At 41.0% G+C, this 19,314-nt stretch overlaps 1 protein-coding gene across 5 annotated transcripts in view; it reads left to right on the top strand.

The window, feature by feature from the left end:
- The window catches only part of CCNYL1 (cyclin Y like 1), a 51,278-nt gene extending 36,791 nt beyond the window's left edge, over window positions 1-14,487 (top strand). For 3 of the 5 annotated variants that reach the window (XM_082397145.1, XM_082397146.1, XM_082397143.1), the window contains 2 exons: window positions 1,595-1,757; window positions 3,317-5,770. In XM_082397145.1, coding sequence (XP_082253271.1) covers window positions 1,595-1,757; window positions 3,317-3,433 — 280 coding nt within the window. In that variant the 3' untranslated portion in view covers window positions 3,434-5,770. Of the gene's footprint in view, window positions 1-1,594; window positions 1,758-3,316; window positions 5,771-10,381 lie in introns of those variants that run through there. The other 2 variants (XR_014246055.1, XM_082397144.1) reach the window with 2 other exon arrangements.
- Window positions 14,488-19,314: the final 4,827 nt, after the last annotated feature.

The raw sequence follows: 19,314 nt of genomic DNA, 5'->3' as shown, positions 1-19,314 counted from the left end.
GTCTTGTTAAATATATATTTCCCTTCAAAAGAGTAAGTTAAACTGAGCAGCTGCTGTTCAGACAGTTTGCTGCGCCTGTAAGTGGTAGGCTCTTCAGCCACCTAGCCATTTAAAAACAGCAAAAAACACAGAAGATGCATATTCTGTAGGCATAATGCTTTTCTTCAGTGATTAAAGCTCTATTAATAGACATGTTAATCCTATGAAGTACTGTATTTCCACACAATTAAAATGTATTAGTGGAGAAAATATAAAAGGGATAGTGAAGTGCATTTATTCCTGTAGTAAATTAAGTCCTGATTAGCTGATTATCAAAACATTATCTGATTTACATTTCTATAGACTTCTGGCCGTATGAACAGGAAATTAATTTTGGAAGTAGGTTCAGTTAGGTTTAAAGTTCAACAAATGAGAAACCTCATTTCTGCTCATACTCTGCTCTCCATACAGGAGAACATGGAGCATTTGTTGATTTATCCAATGGATAAAATATTAACACTTTAAAACCAAGAAACCAAATGTATTGTAAAATAAGCCACTTGCATGTTTGTTTGGGTATTTATCATTTTTATATAATCAACTCTCTAAAGTGATTGCTGTGGAAAGTGGTAAGATTTACTCTAATTTTATATTTATTTACTTAAACATTTGGCAAGCAAATGGCTGGATGTGGTCATATAGCAGAAGCCTGCTCCCAGCACTCTACTTTCCCACTTCATTGAATTCGCCCTCTGTGGGCGTGTGCAGTCTGTCCTGGCAAGGGGCGGTAGGTCTGAACATTCTGGGCTGCTCTCCTAACACCGGGGGGAAACAACTGCTCTATCAGAGGTCGTATCGTAAAGTGGGTTTAGTCTAGCTGAGACATAATCTTACTGCCTTCCTAAGCTTAAAAAGTGCATCCTGTCCTGTCATCGTGACGACAACTCACCCTAGTAAGGTTTTAAGGTGAACAGAAACTTGCATTATGCCCTTTGACACAGCCCCATGCACGGGGTGGGGGTGGGGGGATTCCCTTTCCCATCGAATGTAGCTTATTTATTTATTTACTTGAGATGAATCCTTGTTGCCTCAAGAGTTTTCCCCCCTCAGAGATAATAGCAGTGGCTCTCGATGGATCCATTTTGTTGCCGTGGTGATGTGCCCACTCCTTTTGTTGGCTCGTCTCTACTTCAGTAAGCCCCTTCCTGTCATCAGCCCGGTGAAAATGTCTGCAAGTTCTTCAGAGCTAATAAACAGCATACATCATTCCTTTCATCTGATCACTATAGCGGGGCCTTGTGAGTGAGTGTGGAGCATGAATCGTACAGCTGCACTAATGGAACTCTGAAGAATGAGCCCCTGAGTCAGCAGCATGAGTGCATAAGAGGGCCATAACCTCTTCCCCCTTGTCCCAGACTCAAAGTGCTGGGACGCAGAAAGGACCACAAATAGCTGTACCTTGTTTGAACATTAGGGTATTAATCCAGCTGGGTAGCCATTATTTGTTTCAAAACAGTATTTAGAGCCATCCTAGTAGCTCAGAATGGTATTTTTGAAGATAGCCCAGTTGACTAAAATTGTCCTGTGTTGGTTTTGTCTTCTCCTCCTCCCCCAGGAATGAGATGGAAAGGCACTTCCTGGAGCTACTTCAGTTTAATATTAATGTTCCTTTCAGTGTGTATGCCAAATACTACTTTGACCTTCGCTCCTTAGCAGATGACAACAACCTGAATGTTCTATTCACTCCTCTTAGCAAAGAAAGAGCACAGAACTTAGAGGTAAGGCTGTGAAATCACTAACTGGGGTTTTCTGTCAGCCACCGAAGCCACATCTGTAGCTAAATTATATTAAGCAGTGATTAGGAAAATGGAAAGCTGTTAACAGCTTGAAGAGCTTATTGACCCGTTGGCATCATATTTCCTGTGTCTTTTATGGTTTATACAGGGATCCCACATTATAAAAAAAAAAATTGTCTCTTCTGTAACCATAATTCAGAATACTTTAAATCATATTTAATCTGTTCTTAATGGTTTTCCATTTGAACCTCTACACTTACATATAACCATACATGAATAATTTCTTAAAATTGTATCCCTAATCATATGTACCTACATAATCTACTTACCACTCTTAACTGTCTTTTTTTTTTTTTTATAATTGATGTTTTGGACTATTTCTACTGTCTTGATATTTTTAATAAATAAAGAAATGTATTTATGGCTGCATTGGGTCTTCGCTGCTGCACGCGGGCTTTCTCTAGCTGCGGCGGGCGGGGGCTGCTCTTCATTGCGGTGCGCAGGCTTCTCATCGCAGTGGCTGCCCTTGTTGCAGAGCACGGGCTCTAGAGCGCAGGGTCAGTAGTTGTGGCGCACGGGCTTAGTTGCTCCTCGGCATGTGGGATCTTCCCGGACCAGGGCTCAAACCTGTGTCCCCTGCATTGGCAGGCGGATTCTTAACCACTGCACCACCAGGGAATTCCCTCTTAACTGTTTTTTACTCAGCTTGCAGTTCGTGTGTGTGTGTGTGTGTGTGTGTGTGTGTGTGTGTGTGTGTGTGTGTGTGTATGTGTATCACAGTTCAGTCCCATGAGTTTATTAGACAAAGCATCCGTGGCTAACCTGAGAGACCTATACTTGGAAGGTATAATGTGGATTCAGATACTGGCTGTAGAAAGTACATGAGTTTTTAATATAAATGGTAACGTACATGGAACAAAGTAATACTTATGGCTTATGATTTTTGGTGGGTATACAGCAAAATTCACAACTGAAATGAACACATTTAAAATTGATACTTTCTGTGGTACCTTGGTGGTACGTTAGAATAAGATGTTTTTCTACCATAATTTATGTGCAAGTGAAATAGCACCTTTCAGCGCTTGTCATTAGACCTCTCCTACCTTCAGCACATACCTACCTGATTAAAATTTCCTTAGAGTATGTAATAACTAATGAAAACTGAATAGAAGTTGAATAGCTGAGTAAACACTGATTTTGCCCAAGTGTATGTCCATTACGTTTAAGGATCACGTGTGTAGGTAACAGATGATATTGCTATTAGGAGCCTATCATTAGGAACCCAATTTTTAAGTAACTCTAAGTTATTAGGGCAAGTTACCCCTTGCCCCAGCAATCTAATCATAGCCCTTAAAGGTTATTACCTTAGGGAATTGTCAGTTAGTGTAGATATCAGCTATCCAAAGTAGCAGTAACTATGAACTATCTAAACGAATGTAGATGTGTGGCTTATCAATGATGCTTTTTTTGTTTTTTTAAGGTCCGAACATTTTTTTTTTCCCCCTAATTATACCTATGTTCTACCTGATTGACTTTCCTAGGCCATTTCCAGATTGTGTGACGACAAATACAAAGACGTGTGTAGAGCTGCTATGAGAAGGTCTTTCAGCGCTGATCATTTCATTGGTATTCGGCGCTCCAATGCCATCCTCTCTTAAGGGAGAAGTGAGGGGTTGTAACATCATAAACCCCTCGAAACAAGGACTGGAGAAATATCACCTCTCCTGCTCAGAAACCAGCAAAGTTAGTATTTTCACCTTAAAGAAAGACATTGAATTCAAGAGACTCATGGACAAGCGAAGATTATGCTCATAGGAAAGAACGGGACCTCGTCAATGTAACACGCTCTTGTGTCCTTTTTATTGTAAACAGAGTTACAAAAACCACTCCAAAGCTAAAAGCTCCCAATCCACGCACAGATATCTGCTCCCAATCCACGCACAGATATCTGATAGCTGTGAACTATGTGAGGTTTTTTAATTAATAGTTTAAATTTTTAGACTTTAAAGACACTAACTATATAACTTCTATGTTTTTCTTACCTCACTGTCCCATACTGCTGCATATTCCTTTAGAATCAGTGCAGTATTACCATCAAAATTGGGACTCCAAAAAAAAAAAACAAAAAAACAAAAAAACAAAAAAAAAAAGAAAAAAAAACAAAAAAAAAAAAAACAAAAAAACATGGGACTCCTAACAACTCATAAAGCCAAACTTCGGAACAGACTGTTGTAGCATCGTTAGGTTTTGCAGGGTTCTTCCTCCCTACTATATCATTGAAGCTGCTAGTCATTATTGGCAATCAATTTAAACCAAAAAGCTGCTGAATAACACATGTCATCCAAATTCTTTGCAGGCAGTACTTATTAGCATATTAGCATGTTTGCGATCATAAACAGAGAAAGTAGGTTATTTCCTTCTATTGGGTCCGTGCTGCATTTCTTGTTAACTATAATGGTGCTTCTGATTTTGTGATGATTTTCCTCTTTGTTATATACTTGTATTAAAGGATATTTTCATAATTCCAGCCAACATGGTGGTCCAGTAATTAACAAGCCGGTGATGAAATAGAAGGTGTCCCAAAAGTCTTACAACAATTTTAAGCTTTAATATAGTGTGCTTGGATACTCCAGAACACTGTCGCAGAAGTATAAATGCTAGACTGGCAAAACATCACTTGAAACTTTAATCGAATTTCTTCTAAACTCATTTACTTTTGTACATTTTAAACATTAAGCTTTTATTTTTTTATTTTTTATTTTTTTAAATTAATTTATTTAATGGCGTGTTGGGTCGTTTCTGTGTGAGGGCTTTCTCTAGTTGTGGCAAGCGGGGGCCACTCTTCATCGTGGTGCGCAGGCCTCTCACTGTCGCAGGCTCTCTTGTTGGGGACACAGGTTCGAGCCCTGGCTTGGGAAGGCCCATGAGCCACAATTACTGAGCCTGCGCGTCTGGAGCCTGTGCTCCGCAACAAGAGAGGCCCCGATAATGAGAGGCCCGCGCACCGCGATGAAGTGTGGCCCCCACTTGCCATAACTAGAGAAAGCCCTCGCACAGAAACGAAGACCCAACACAGCCATAAATAAATAAATACATAAATTTTAAAAAATAAAAAATAAAACAATAAACGCTTAACGTTTAAAATTTACAAAACTAAATGAGTTTAGAAGAAATTCGATTAAACTTTCAAATGATGTTTTGTAACTTTGTGGCATTTATACTTCTACAAGTATCAAAGCTTAAAATTGCACTACGACTTGAGGGGATACCTCCCCTCCTCTTTTTAAAATAGTCCTTTGCAAGGCTGGGCTGCTTACCTGCTTGATCACCTAAGTTTCTTTTTTCTAGATTTGGTAAAGGAATTATGAACAACTGTTAATTCACATGTAATAAATTGAAAGGAACTGGACCCTAATAGTAGGGACAGGAGAGTAAGTGATACGAAACAGCTTTTCTATCCTGTGTGTTAACCTGGCTGTAGGTGTCTCACTTCAAGTTCTATTTAAGAGGAAACATATAAACCTTAGGAACCCTTACCTCAGGCTTTAAAAGGCAGGGAGGTCCAGTAATCAGTCTTTTTGGAGATTGGTAACGATGTCACCTAAACTTGAAATATTAAAAAAAAAAAAAAAAAAAGTGTTCTCAACTATGTGAAATCTTTCTCCTCCTACCTTCTCAAATGTAATCCTAGGAATTTTGCCTGTAAACAAAGCATTTCTGGGCCAGAAGTACTTTCTCTCTTTATAGCAAGGCTTCACATTATACTGAGTGCTGCAGGTTCCATCATTTTTAAGGGACAGAGACATAAATGATAAATTATGGTATATAAAATACTACAATCTACCACCTCAAAAAATATTGTTTATGGAGTTTGGAGCTTGGAAATTCAAGTACTGATTGCAGTTTTATTTTGAAAAGAATGCTACAACTTATGTGGTTTTTCTTCCTCATGTTTATATTAAAAGAAAAGCTAATAAACTCTATTTTAATTAAAATATATGGCTACTGTGTTTGTAACACTTCTCACTATTCACATAACATTACAACTCTGCCTAACTCAAATGTTTTCAGTCAGCTCTGATAGTCGGGCCTTAAAGCATTTTCAAACTAACCATTCATAAGTTGTTTTGACCCCTGCCTTTAGTTAAGATGTAGACATTTATTTCTTCAGCTTACGCTCTTTTCAACCTGAAGATAATCTAGTACACTTAAAATCACTGGCTACAGTGCTCAGTGGCATAATGCATTAGATGGCATTTTTGAATTGTTTGTTACGGTGCCAAGATGGCAATGCACATTGAAAGATAAAAGTAGGTAAATACACAGAGAAAGGAATTACAGGAATACTGTAGAATCAGAACTTGTTGTTTGAGGGTTTCAAGCAATTGAACAGGAAAGAAAATGGAAGAACAGGAAGCAGTAGAATTGTGGTTGCTGTTAAGAGGGTGACTTTTAAACAAGCCACGTAATTTGACTTTAACATGCTATTTCACTTAACATTCAGTTGGAAATATACCAGATCTCTAAAGTTTCTTTTAGACCCTAGCCACTGCACTTGAGCAATATTCCATCAGTCCTGATAGTATTGCCGTAGTATTTCATCCACCTTAGTTACCTTCCTGAGGTCACATCTTTAACTTTGTTCTTGTTAAGTTGCTGATGAGGAGAAATGATCTGATTTAGTACAGAAGGGAAAAAAAATCTATCACAAGTCACTGTTTATATCAATAGTTTGCACCGCGTAGTAATATGCCAGTTACTAAGCAGAAATGCTGACATATCTCGAGTGGTCGAAGGTTTAAAAAAAAAAAATTGGGGGTAGGAACATTGGGCATGACTGTAGCTTCAAGAACAAGTTGGTAGAATAAGGGGAATCGCTAAAAATTGCTTTTCCCCTTCAGCTTTAATTCTAGAGGCAATACAGCCATTTTAATAAATGGGAAATTGAGGCAACTTAAGGTAAAAATTTAAACATCACAAAGTAGGTTCTCCAACAAATATGGGGCATGGAAACTAGTTATTAAGAGGGTGGCAACTATGGCATTTTTTTCCAGATTTTTATACCGAGGAAGGGTTTGTTCCCTAAAGTAGTAAGACTATAAAAGAATATCTGACTACCTGAACTCAAATTTTACTTTTTCGCTTTTTAAAAAAAATTATTTTTCTCTATTGGAATACTGACATCTGTGCAATTTTAACTCTGGTATACCGTGAACTGAACTTTATTCTTTACAAGGAAAAGACAAAAGTTTGAAATGTATGTTTGAACCAAATTAAATTGCCATTTTTGTATGTTAAATTCATGTGGTTGACCCTAAGACAACTTCTTAGGGCCCAGTGTTTCTGGTTAAGAGAAATTTTTTCCACCCTGTATCAGATTCCATCATGACCCTATTCTTTCACATTTACTCCTAATGTACCCTGTATGCCCATTATTGAAATTCAACAGCACTAAATCCTAGTTTTACAACAGGTCAAATTTCATTTCTTAGTTTTCCCATTCTATAAAATATACCATTCCTTGATTTTTGAAAAATGCTGAAGCCAGTATTTACTGGAAAACAATTCACTCTGTATTCAGGTTATGCAATGTTTTTGGAAATGTTTACCTATAGCGTGTAGGTTAGCTAAAATCTTTCATCACCCAAGACTTCTCTCTAACCACATGTAAAATGACTACGACTGTTCCCTCACCCAGAAGCCGCATTCTTGAGTATAGAGCTATTTGGTAAAGCACTTGACAGCTGGTAGGGGCTCTCCCAGGGGTAAGTGCTAATTTCTATGCAGAATCTGTAGATTACACCCAGCATCTATCAAGTTAAGGATTAGATCACCTAAAATCTTAACTGTTAGCCACTCACCAGCCTGGCCAGCCTGACACCGTGCCAGCAAGAAGACAAAAGATCTAGGAGCCCTTCAGAGACACCTGGTCCCTTGTACACAGGTGCAATCCGTTTGGCTTCTGAGGCAATTTCCACTAGTCCATTTTAAATGGGTTTGGCAGATGAGATAACATGTACTTCATGTGAAAGAAATGTTATGAATACCAGTTTATGGTTTAGGATCTCTAACATGCAGAAAGAACCGGGAAAGTGAAGTAGTATAGAAATTAAGAGAAATCCAGAGTCAAATGAAAAGAGGTTAATGTTCTTTAAAAAAAAAAAAAAAAAAAAAAGGAACAGGTTAGGTGATTACTTAACTGCTGTGAGGGCAGCTAAATAATTTGAATGTGATTAGAGAAAGTCAGTGACAGCCTCAGGACCTAAGGTCCTCAAGAATATGTCGATCTCTACTTCAAGACCTCAAATTACTCTGCTAGCTTTTTCTTACAACATCTATTCCTTCATCTTACCGTTCTCAATTCTACTGACCTTTAACTTCTAGCTCCCCAGATGGTGGCCCTTGATCTCCTCACTGTGGGAACCGACTCTTCCAAACGCAGGGCATCAGTGTTTTGTCCACCTCCCACTGCCCTCTCTCAACAAGGTCATCTCAGCTTCACCCTTTGACTCTCTGCTCGTGTCCAATGTGGCAGTGCTTGATGTTGGTTACTACTATGAGCCATTTCTAAAACACTATCACCAGGTTCCAGGAAATACAGGATTTATATGGCTCACGGGCTAACTGGCCCCTTGTAATCCCCTTTAATCAACTACTTGAGCCCTCCTGTGTTCCCACAAAGTAGTTGTTCCCAATTTGCTGCACTCACTCCCCTGATCTGCCCACAACCCTAGATGTATCTCCTCAGGCTAGGCAGCAACCCCACCTTCCAAACTCCAAAACTCATTTCATCTGGCATTAGGAATAGATGCCTCACTTCTTAAGGTAACCCCTCTCATCTAAGGGAGAGGATTCCATCCCAACTCTTCAAATCAAATTTCTATATCCAACACCCCCACCACCAGGATGGTGGTGAGGATGGGGCAATTTGACCTTCCTCAGCCCTTGACATGTCCTAGTGTTTCTCAAGATGTGGTCTCCAGACCACCTGCCTCTCATGGGCTGAAAGTCCCTGTAAGAAATGAAGCTTCTCTAAATGCAATGTGGAATCCTAGAACAGATAAAGAACATCAGTGGAAAATCTGGTGAAACCCAGATGAAGTCTGGAGTTAACAGTAGTGCGTTAATGTTGACTTCTTAGTTTAACAAATGTGCTATGATAATATGTTAATATTAGGGCAAAATGGATACATCTTTGCAACTTTTCTGTAAACCTAAAATAATTCTAAAAGTTTACTAAAACAGAACAAAAAGACCTAATTCTTGGATCCCAAATTAATCTCAATTCCTGGAGCTGAAGCCTGGGAATCTACATTTCTAATAGGAACCCCAAATGATTCTTATGCAGACACAAATTTGAAAACTAGTCTTTCAATTCCCTTTCCATTCCATGCCTGAATGGCTGCTTCCTCCTTGTTTTACTTACCTTAACCTGATTGAATCTTTTAGATCCTCTCAACCCTAAAATATAAGTACTATCATTATCCCCCTTTCACAGATGAGAAAGTACTAAGATGCAGTACACAAGTGAAGTACTAAGAGCTTAAGTAATTTGTTCAGGATCAACAGCCCATGAATGATGGAGCTGGGAGTTGAATCCCTAATCAGTCTAGCTCCCAAATCTATGCACAGAACCATTCTACTTCCTCTCATTCTGTTGCACGTAAGAGCTCTGTAACTAAATCACTAAAAGAAGCATTATTACCTATTTCTCCAACTTCCTAAGTCCAACAGTGCCCCCCTTTTCCACTGGGGGGAATGAACAATGAGAAAGCATTGGGAAGATGTGCCAACTAGAGACCTGTACGGGTAAGGCACAGTGGCTCTTGCACCAGGATCCAGCTCAACTGCTGTATTTTCTGTTCTCCCAAATGCCCTAACATGTACCAATCTAATAATGCTCATAGTACTCACTTTGATGCTAAATTAATTATCTCAGGTTTACTAAGCATCTGTCCAGATTGTCAGGGAAGTGCCAACTCTAAATCAATTTACAGTTGGCCCTCCGTATCCACAGGTTCTGCATCAGTGGATTCAACCAACCATGGACTGAAAATATTTAGGGAAAAAAATTTCAGAAAGTTACAGAAAGCAAAACTTGAATTTGCTGCACACCACCAACCATTTGCATTATATTTACAACTACTTACTTAGGATTTGTACTTGGTGTTATAAGTAATCTAGACATGACTTAAAGTATAAAGGAGGGTGCGGGGGAAGATGGGAGGATTGTGCGTAGGTTATATGTAAATACTGCACCGTTTTATATAAGGGACTTGAGCATCCATGGATTTTGGTATGGGGTGGCACGGGGGGGAGGGAGACGACTGGAACCAATTACCCACAAATACAGAGGGAGAACCATATATCCTCTTATCTTATCTGGGTTCCCTGACTTGTATTTAGACCTTAATACAAAGTTGTGGATCTAACTGCTGAATGATGAAGTTTTGGGAGTTTCTGACTGCAAACCAGACACACACAACAACAGCAGCACTTCTAGCCAAATTGCTTCAGTACAGAGTATAGATGGAGGGTTGATAAAATAGAACACAATCTCAGGTAATGTCTCTGTTCTTATGTGTATTTTCCTTCATTTCTTCAAGTGAATCATGAAACAATCACAGGATCAGCAGGAGAAACCTATGAAGTATATTCAGGTAAAACATGTTTTCATTAGTTCTCCTTCTGGTGATTGGAATTTCTTTGACTTTATTATCAATAAAAACGTTGCCACTTATATTCAAAGTACATCCGAGAAATCTGATCATGAAGTTAGAATGCACATACCTCCTTCAGATACTCTTAGAAAACAGTGTCTCTCCATGAAAGCATGAGAAAAATACTTGTACAGCATCTTATTTGCTTTACCATTGCTTTAATGCACTTTAAAATTTATCTACATTAATTGGGAACAAAGAAACAAAAATAGACATTTCTTTGTTTTTCATAAATAACTACTCTCCATATTTGATAAAAATCTCAAAGCATTATTTTAACTTCCCACAAATATAATACATGCAATTTTTTTTTTTCTGAAATAATAAGGTCAGCAAATTAAGTATCTTGACACTAATATAACCACATACAACTGCTATTCTACTGACTTCCAGGAACAAAACAAAAACAGAAAACTTCTTATCAAGGTGCTCTGGGTTTCCTTTTGCTAGTGTTAGGGATCTGGAATTATAATCATCTGCCAGTAATAATTTTATAGATTCTAGTTGATTGTCTACAAAGAAAATATCGCTGGCTCTGCTTTGTGAGTTCTGGGTTTGACATGACACTGACAATACCGCATGGGACAGGCACTATACACACGTGGAAATCAGAAAAAGTACTGAATGCCCTGGACTCGCACTACTGACTCAGGATGTGCCTCACTTGGCTCAGTAATAAATTCACCTGCACCAAACCCGTATCAAAAGTCACTAAATCTCTCGTATATATAATATATATTATTTATATACACACCCACAACACATACACACTATACATACAGTTTGTAACAACATGAAGTAATATTGTCTTCAAATGATGTACCACAGACTGAAATAAATCCTGTAATTGTCATCAAGCTGCTAGAAGCTTTTGAGAGTTCTGAGCCAGGTTACTTAGTTACTTTCATCCTGCCTACCCTTCATTCACCCTGCTTTAATGTCTTGGTAGCTTTTTCTTTCAAAACCACCCTCCTCAACCCAGGCGTATTTCTTTCCCAGGATCACTTGATCGGACTTTGGAGGCAAGAAAGGGCATGCAGGGGGAGCAGGAAATCCTCAGCCACTGTACCTCACACCTGCCTAGATTTGTGATGTTCTCTGTCCTGTTGGCCACATTCGGTGTTAGAAAGCAGTTATTCAAAGCTTTGTCCCTCCTACCCCCCTTGGTCTTTCTGTAGAGCACAAAAGTGAAAGAAGCCTCTTTAGCAGGGGTAGCAGTTCATTAAAATATACAACTACATTTCCTAGCTCTGGGGTTCCCATTCTGTACTTGAGACTGCAGGTCACGGATGCTGTTATTAAGGTGCGGTGTGGGATCCATGAGGTTTTCTCCTGGCAGCCGGTGTCAGGATTAGTGCAGCCCTAGCCCAGGAGGAAACGGCCTAATGAATACCAACTTGGAAACAGTGGTGTCAGCACGTTATTTAAGCTTGTACATTGCTCACAATTACACACAACACACACACAGGCTTATCACTGGAAATGACTACGAGAAAACAAGACAAAGGTTTGCAAGGATAAACCAATAAGGCACCAAGAATACTTATTTTCAGCCAATTTAGACAACTTCAAAGTGTGAGGTTAATAATAGAAATTAAAATGACTTCCTAAGTCTTATCAACTGATTTACTGAGAGGTCACATATTAGTTCCTTCTAAATCTTTACCCCCTAATCTGTGATGGGAGACGATGCTTACAATTGAACCATGAAAGGGACAGCCCAAAAGCTGTACATGTGAAACTAAACTGGGCCTTAAATCCTCACTAAAATCACAGAGCTGGCTGTGAAGAAGCTGCTAAACCACCCCACAACCTTCCATTTTATAATTGTTTTCATGAGTGTGGATTGTTTGCCTAATAAAAATAAAAATCAGAAGAAAACAGCATATGAGATGGAAATAGGGGGCGACCATAAATAGATGGGCTTCTCTGCCCTGGGTAGCGGGAGGGGTGGCTGAGGTAAGACTTGAGGGAAGCAGGTGGGCTTCATCTTTGAGGGAAGGGAGGGGGAGAGCAGCGGTGAGAACAGAGGCTGAAAACAGAGGCAGCTCTGAGAGTTGGCCTGGACCTAGACCTCCAAATGCATTACCTGTATTGCCTCTCCTTGGCTTAGTATCCTTTGTCTTAACTGTCTTTTTTTTTTTTTTAAAGTAAATTGGTTGTTCTTTTTAGGTTTGGTATGTTGCCAAAATGAAAAATAGTTGTTTTAACAGGAAGAATTAAATCACTTCAACCACATCATCCCACGACTTTTAGATACATTCTGCATCATCTTTACACTCCTCCACAAAAAAAAAAAAAAAAAAAAAAGGAAGAGGAAAAACCCAAATTAGGCACAATGACCTAAGGCAGCAGAATAATCTATGTACTTTCTGGGAAGACATGTTAACTGAGGGAAGAGGTCAAGGTGATCAGAAAAGTTCCTCATTTGAAAAACAAGAGAGGAACTGGCCCTCAGGCAGGGGCTCTATTTCAAGGTTCTAAGAAGCTTCTGAACAAGTAGAGGAATTAGATGTGCAAAAAGTTCTGTAGCTCTGTGTACAAGGTTTTGTCGAATATACTGAAATTTTGATTCAGAGGATGAGTGTGTAAGAGCAGTGCATTTTTATAAACGTGAATAGCTTCTGAAAGTCCATGAAAACTATAACACGAGGCTTCTTTCCACCAGCAAAGTGCTTAAATACACTATGGAAACTATACACTTGTTTACTTAATATCCATAATGTAAAAACTGACCTGGGCTTAAATCTGACTTTTCCAACTTTGGTATAAATGAAGCGCAAATCCCTACACTTGCTGTTTTTCTAGGGAGACATCCTCAAATTTTAATTGTTTTTGCCATTTTAGCTTCTTAAATTTAGTCCCCACTCAGTCCTGGTCACTGGTATTCTGCTGGCCAATGCACTGTCACCCCCTTCCCCAGTAATGGCCTCACACTCTTCTTGAATGAATGGTTAAATAGATTAGGAAAGCAAACAGAATTTTTAACAGTAAAGTATGTATGCGTGGTGTGTGTACGTGTGTAGTCATCAATACGTAGGCTTTCATATATAAATGAGGGAATGGTTCAACAGATTAGAAAAGCAAACAGAATTCTCTAACAGTAAAGTGTGTGCTCATCACTATATAGGTTTTCTCAGAAGAGGAGGAAGAGAAAAATATATTGAGGTGAAGGGGGGGGAACAGCTTTCCTTTTGCTACACTGATCCATGTTTTCAAAGCTTATGCAAGGGTGTTATGGGTCTCATTTGTTTTCAGAGGCCGCAGAGAGCAGTGTCTCGATGCTTTTGGAATATCTGGCTGTAATCTACTCCAAAGTCCAGGGACACTTATTTTCCCCCATCGCTGCCAGTGTTTGTTCACAGGACTGCATGGTGCGCGCCCGCCGCCGCGTCCCGCCCGCCGCTCTTCTCCTCCCCTGCAGGGGGATCCGCGCTCCAGCGGACTCCTGGGGGCGGTGGCGGTTCTCCCGGGACGCGCCGGGCTCCGCTCCTCCCCCGCGCTCTAGCACCCTTTGGCCCACCTCCGGCGGGTATTGAACTGCGCGCGGCGGCGGCGGCGGTGGCGGCGGCGGCCGCGCTGGCCGCAGTGGAGTCACGGCCTCGGACTGACTGGCCTCTCCCGCCCAGCCTGGCTCACCTGCTTCTAATGCCCGCCGGGAGGCTCCGCCCCGGCCCCGCCCCTTCGCGCTGGGGCTCGGTTGGTGGGCCGCCCCGCCACGCTCTCCGCGCGTCCCCGCCCACTGCCCCGCGGGCTCAGCCTCTCCCCAGGCGCCCTCCGGCCCCGCCTGGAGCTGGCAGCCGAGGAGCGTGGGCCAATCGCCGGCCGGGAAGCTATGAGGGGCGGGGCGAATGCTAATCACGCCTTCTTGAGACCCGGAGCGGGAAACCCTAGCTAGAAGTCCCTCCTGAGTTCTCTGCTGGCGTCCACTGGTGCGGGGCTCACTTTCCCGTAATGTTCTAGCTTATGAACCCTAGCTTCCAGGGCACCTACCAGCTCTCCTATCTGCAGCTAAGCATCCTTAGAGTCCAGCGCTTGTTTAAAAGAACTGCTCAAAGACTCATTCTTAACCGTGGCACCTGTCTCCTCTCTGCGCTGCCCTCACCAGGTGAGCTCAAATTGAGAGAAGTACAAATGCTTACTGAGCCCCTACTGTGTGTCAGACGGCGCGTTAATCGTTCTCATCTTAATACAGGATGTCTCAGATCCTTACAACAATTCTTATAGGTGAAGAAACAGAGTTTAGAAGCATACCAAGGGAACCGAGCTAATGATAGTTCCCCCAAGAAAGCCACAACCTAGATAATCTTGTTCAGCGCGGTATTCCGACCGCCTAGCACAGAGTAGGCTCTCAAATGGCAAACCCGGGATTCGAACCGAGATAGTTGGGGCGCGACAGCCACAGTTTTTACCACCTCCTCCCCCCTCCCCCCATATGCGACCGGTTATCTCCCAGGCTTTAACCTTTACTTTTGCATTTCGTAACAAAATCTTACTGTTGCGACAAGAAAGTGATTTTCTTTCTGTCTTTGGAAGACTCCAGACATGTTAGTCCTTTATCAGTTTATCGGGTTAAAAATCCAGGCAGTTCGAAGTCGCCCGCAGAGAAAAGCAACACTGGCTCCGGGCTCTGTGATGGGCAGGGGCCGGCCCCCCCCCCCCCCCGCCGGGGGCTACCCGCTGCTTAGCTGCGCACCCGCGCGCCGCCGGGGATCCGGAGCGCACGGAGCTGCGGGAGCCCGCGCGAAGACCTGCTGGGCGCCTTGACCACTGGGACGCACTGTGGCGCTCTCCAGATGGGTTATTATGCTGCAAGTTTTAAATGTCCTAAAAATGCCTCTTTTCTACATGTTCTAATTAGGTTGGAAGACTGAGGTGTTTAACATTCTTGAAATTCATTCACACGCTTACAAAGAGGGTTTGAATTGTTTCCCGCTCCCCCCACCCCTTCCTTCTACTGGAAAAAGGCGGGGAAAAAGGCAGGAGGGCCTGAGTTCTTGAGGGACTCAGGACTGCACTTTAGGGCTGAGTCGTTCTTGTGTCCTGGATCCCACTTCCACAGACTGGGAGACAAAATTGCAGAATAGCCCTCTTCCTCCTGCTTATCAACAAGACTTTGTGAGAAATAATGAGGAATACGTGTATTAATCCCAGCCTCAAAGTTAAAAGAAATAAATATAAATCTCTTCACAAACATTAACACCGTTAATAAATATGTTTAAAATGTACTTTACCTCTTTCATTCCCTGGGATTCTACAGGTGCTTATATTTTTTTGGTTTTTTTGGAACTACTTGGCACTCAGTGTCGGCAAACATCCCAGGGTTGAAAGTAGTGGGAGTTGAAAAGCTATGGAATAGCAATCAAAAAGAAAGGGAAACCCTCAGTGGAAAGTATGCACAGATTGTGAACATGCCAAGAGAGGCTGCCTCATTCTGTGGCCTGTATGCAACATGTGTATTATTGGGGATGGACAAGTGTTGGCTAATAATAAAAATTATTTGAAGTTGGAGAATGTTAATCACTCATGCTGGAATTTAACCAGAATACATGTGTTATTTCACTTGGTTCTGACTCAAAGGATGTTATCTCCTAGTCTGTAAACCTCTCCCTTCTTAATCAACAGGGAGATGTTATTTTTGCTTGGAGATCTCTAATAATAGTAGTAATAATAGCGGGAAAACTTGGCCAAAAGAAACGTATTTTGCATTGTATAGCTTTTTGTATCATTTGAATTTTTGCTTTTCTGCATATAGTATTTCACTTTAAAGGCAGTTTAAAATATGCTGTTTAACATGTATTAGGCAGGGTGCTACATAATTCATTTCAGTTAGCTCATTTGATCCTCACAACAATCAGATGGAACTGGCATCATAATGGCTTCCTTGAAGTTACATATTTAGTCCATGGAAAGGACAGAAATCACAATTTTCTTCTGAGTCATAGTTATTGTTTAACAAACTGGAAAACACTGAATTATTTTTAAAGATGCAATTTTTAAGCAACTAGAACATTGCCAGGCATTCTTAGCTATTAATTCACTCATCTATCCTTCCATCTAGCCATCCATCCATCCATCCATCCATCCAAAAACACCAAATTTCTGACTTGAAGACACTACTGTTATATTAAACGTGTTGCTACAAAGTGGAATTCATGAGGTTCAACTTAAATTATTGTCCAAGGTGTACTTATTAATTGATGAAAATACGGAGGATCGTGCCAAACATTCCATCTAGTAAGACTGTGACATTTTGAAAGTTTTGAAGTATTGGTTTTGGATTTTGTAATCAGAGAATAGTTATTGCATTTCGAATCTTACTATACTTGTATTGATTATACATATTGAGACACTTGAGAGTTCAATGCTATAGGAATGACTGGACAGGTAGCCTCTGTATACTCTTCAGTATCTTGATAATCAAGCCTGGAACAGTGTGCTGCCCGTAGATGCCTTTGGTAAATATTTGTGAAATAAATGGATGAATAAATGGCAACTGAGATTAACTTTTTAAACTTTAGCAAGTGGCATTGAATCCTTGGATAAAGCTTACCTTATGAGCTATATATATCTCTGAGGTTGACCCTACCCTGTTAAATGCAGCATGAGTCCAAACCTTGGCTCTTCCTTTACTAGCTGCCACTTTGGACAAGTCACACAACAGCTCCAGGTCCTCTTTCCTCATCTGTAAAGTGGAGTTACCCCTCATAGAGTTGTAGTGAGGGGTAAATGAATTTATATGGTGAAGAGCTTAAAACCATGTCTAGCACCTCGTAACTCTATGTAAGTCTGTTATTAGTTTCTACTGGGTTCATGCTATTTTTCTGTTTTCCCACTCTATTTTCTTTTGTGTATCACTTTAATAATGGGAAAAAAGTTACATTTTTTAGATGTACAGGCATACCTCAGAGATATTGTGGGTTTGCTTCCAGACCACTGCAATAAAGGAAATATCACAATAAAGTGAGTCACATGGATTTTTTGGTTTTCCAGTAATGTCTATAAAACTTATGTTTACACTATTCTTCAGTCTATTAAGTGTGCAAGAGCATTCTGTCTTTAAAAAAAGTACATATTTTAATTTAAAAATACTTTATTTCTAAAAAATGCTAACCATCATCTGACAACTCAGGGTTGTCACAAACCTTCAATTTGTGAAAAAGCAAAGTCTGCAAAGCGCAATCAAATGAGGTATGCCTGTACTTTATGTCTGAGCACACTCCCAGCTGTCACCAGCTATCTCTAGCATTTAGATATTAGCTAGATTTTATGCCAAAGCAGGGATCATTTCACTTGCCCTGGATCAAAGTGCGTACACCTGACGTCAGCAACCAGCCCGCAAGTGTGCGAGTGTGCACAGGGCTGGCACAGGACAGACACCCACAAGCCAACTTGAAATCCCTCACAGGTATTTCCAGACTAGCTTTTTCCATGTCCTAGAGCATTTCTGATAACTCCTCTTCTCATCAGATCAGACACCTCTAGATGAGAAACCCAGACACTAATCAGAGGATTAACATGATGAGTCATTTATCCAGGTTCATAATAAGAATGCCTTGTTCACATTATAAGTGGAATCATTCAACTGTAATCTTTAGTCCTCTCCCCTCCTCCACTGTGGTGGCGATTCTAGAAAAGTAAGAGCTTCTTTCTTCTTTCCCAGAGGCGATGGAAGCGCTAATCTTTCCCACTCTCAGCCATGGCTCTCAGCTGCACATTACAATCACCTGGGGAGCCTTAAGATATACTGATGCTTGGGCCCTACTGAATCAGAATCTCTGGTTGACGGACCCAGACATTGTTTCTTGGTTTCGTTTTATTTGTTTATTTTTGTTGCCGTTTTGTTTTTAGCTCTCCAGGTGATCCTGATTTTCAGCTAGGGTCGAGAGCCACTGACATAGATGGTTTTGTTATTTCCTCAGCACAGCCCCAAACTTGGGCCTCGCTGGATCTTCTGCAGAGAAGGGTTAATCACATCATGATGTAAAATGGAACACCTCGGGAGAAAGTATAGAGAAGTACGTTCTAGTCTAACTGCATGTGAGTCTGTTTGGGCTGAAGGAAAGTATATGTATATGAAGTAAAAAATATGTAACAGACTTGTGGTACAGTGATGGCACAGTCAACAACAATGGTGGCCGTAACAGTAACTGATGGGTATCGGGCATTTCCCATGTGCGTGCACTGTGCTAAGCATTTTACATATATAATCTCTTTTACCCCCAAGCATCCTGTGAGGTTGATATTATCAACCCCATTTTATAGATTAAGAATCTGAGGTTCAGAAAGTAACTTGCTACACAACGGCACACACCTTCCAACTTGGGTTTTCCTCGCTCCAAAGACTATGCTGCCATTGACTGCAGGCCTCGTTGTAGGCCCAGCAGTAGAGGGTCCTGAAAACCACCAGATGGTAACTCTTGAGATAAGCAACTTCCCTTGTTCCTTATCATCCTTTTCCTGGGGACCAGGTCAAATTTTCAATTCTGGTGTGGCCTCTTGTGTGGGGGACTAAAGTACGGAAAAGCTGAGGGCTCTGGATTCATCTAGAATCCAGTATAAGTCTAGAGCCACTTGTTCTTTGGGCTTTGCAGACCAGGCATGAGGTGGGGCACCCTTTAGACTAGATTTCAGGACCTGTCTGGTATCTTGGCAGAGGGAGCTTCAGTTCGGTAAATATTGATGCTGCACATGCTGTGAGCCAAACACTGGTGCCAGGGGTGCAAAGATGAAGAGGCATGGGCTTACCAGGCAGGACGTGGTGGGAGCACAGAGGAAGCACCTGGCCCAACCTGGTGGCTCAGGGAAGACCCAGGCTG

The sequence above is a fragment of the Balaenoptera borealis genome, assembly GCF_965194805.1.
Source record: "Balaenoptera borealis genome assembly, chromosome: 6".
NCBI classification, from domain to species: Eukaryota; Metazoa; Chordata; class Mammalia; order Artiodactyla; family Balaenopteridae; genus Balaenoptera; species Balaenoptera borealis.
This window is presented reverse-complemented; position numbering and strand designations above follow the sequence as displayed.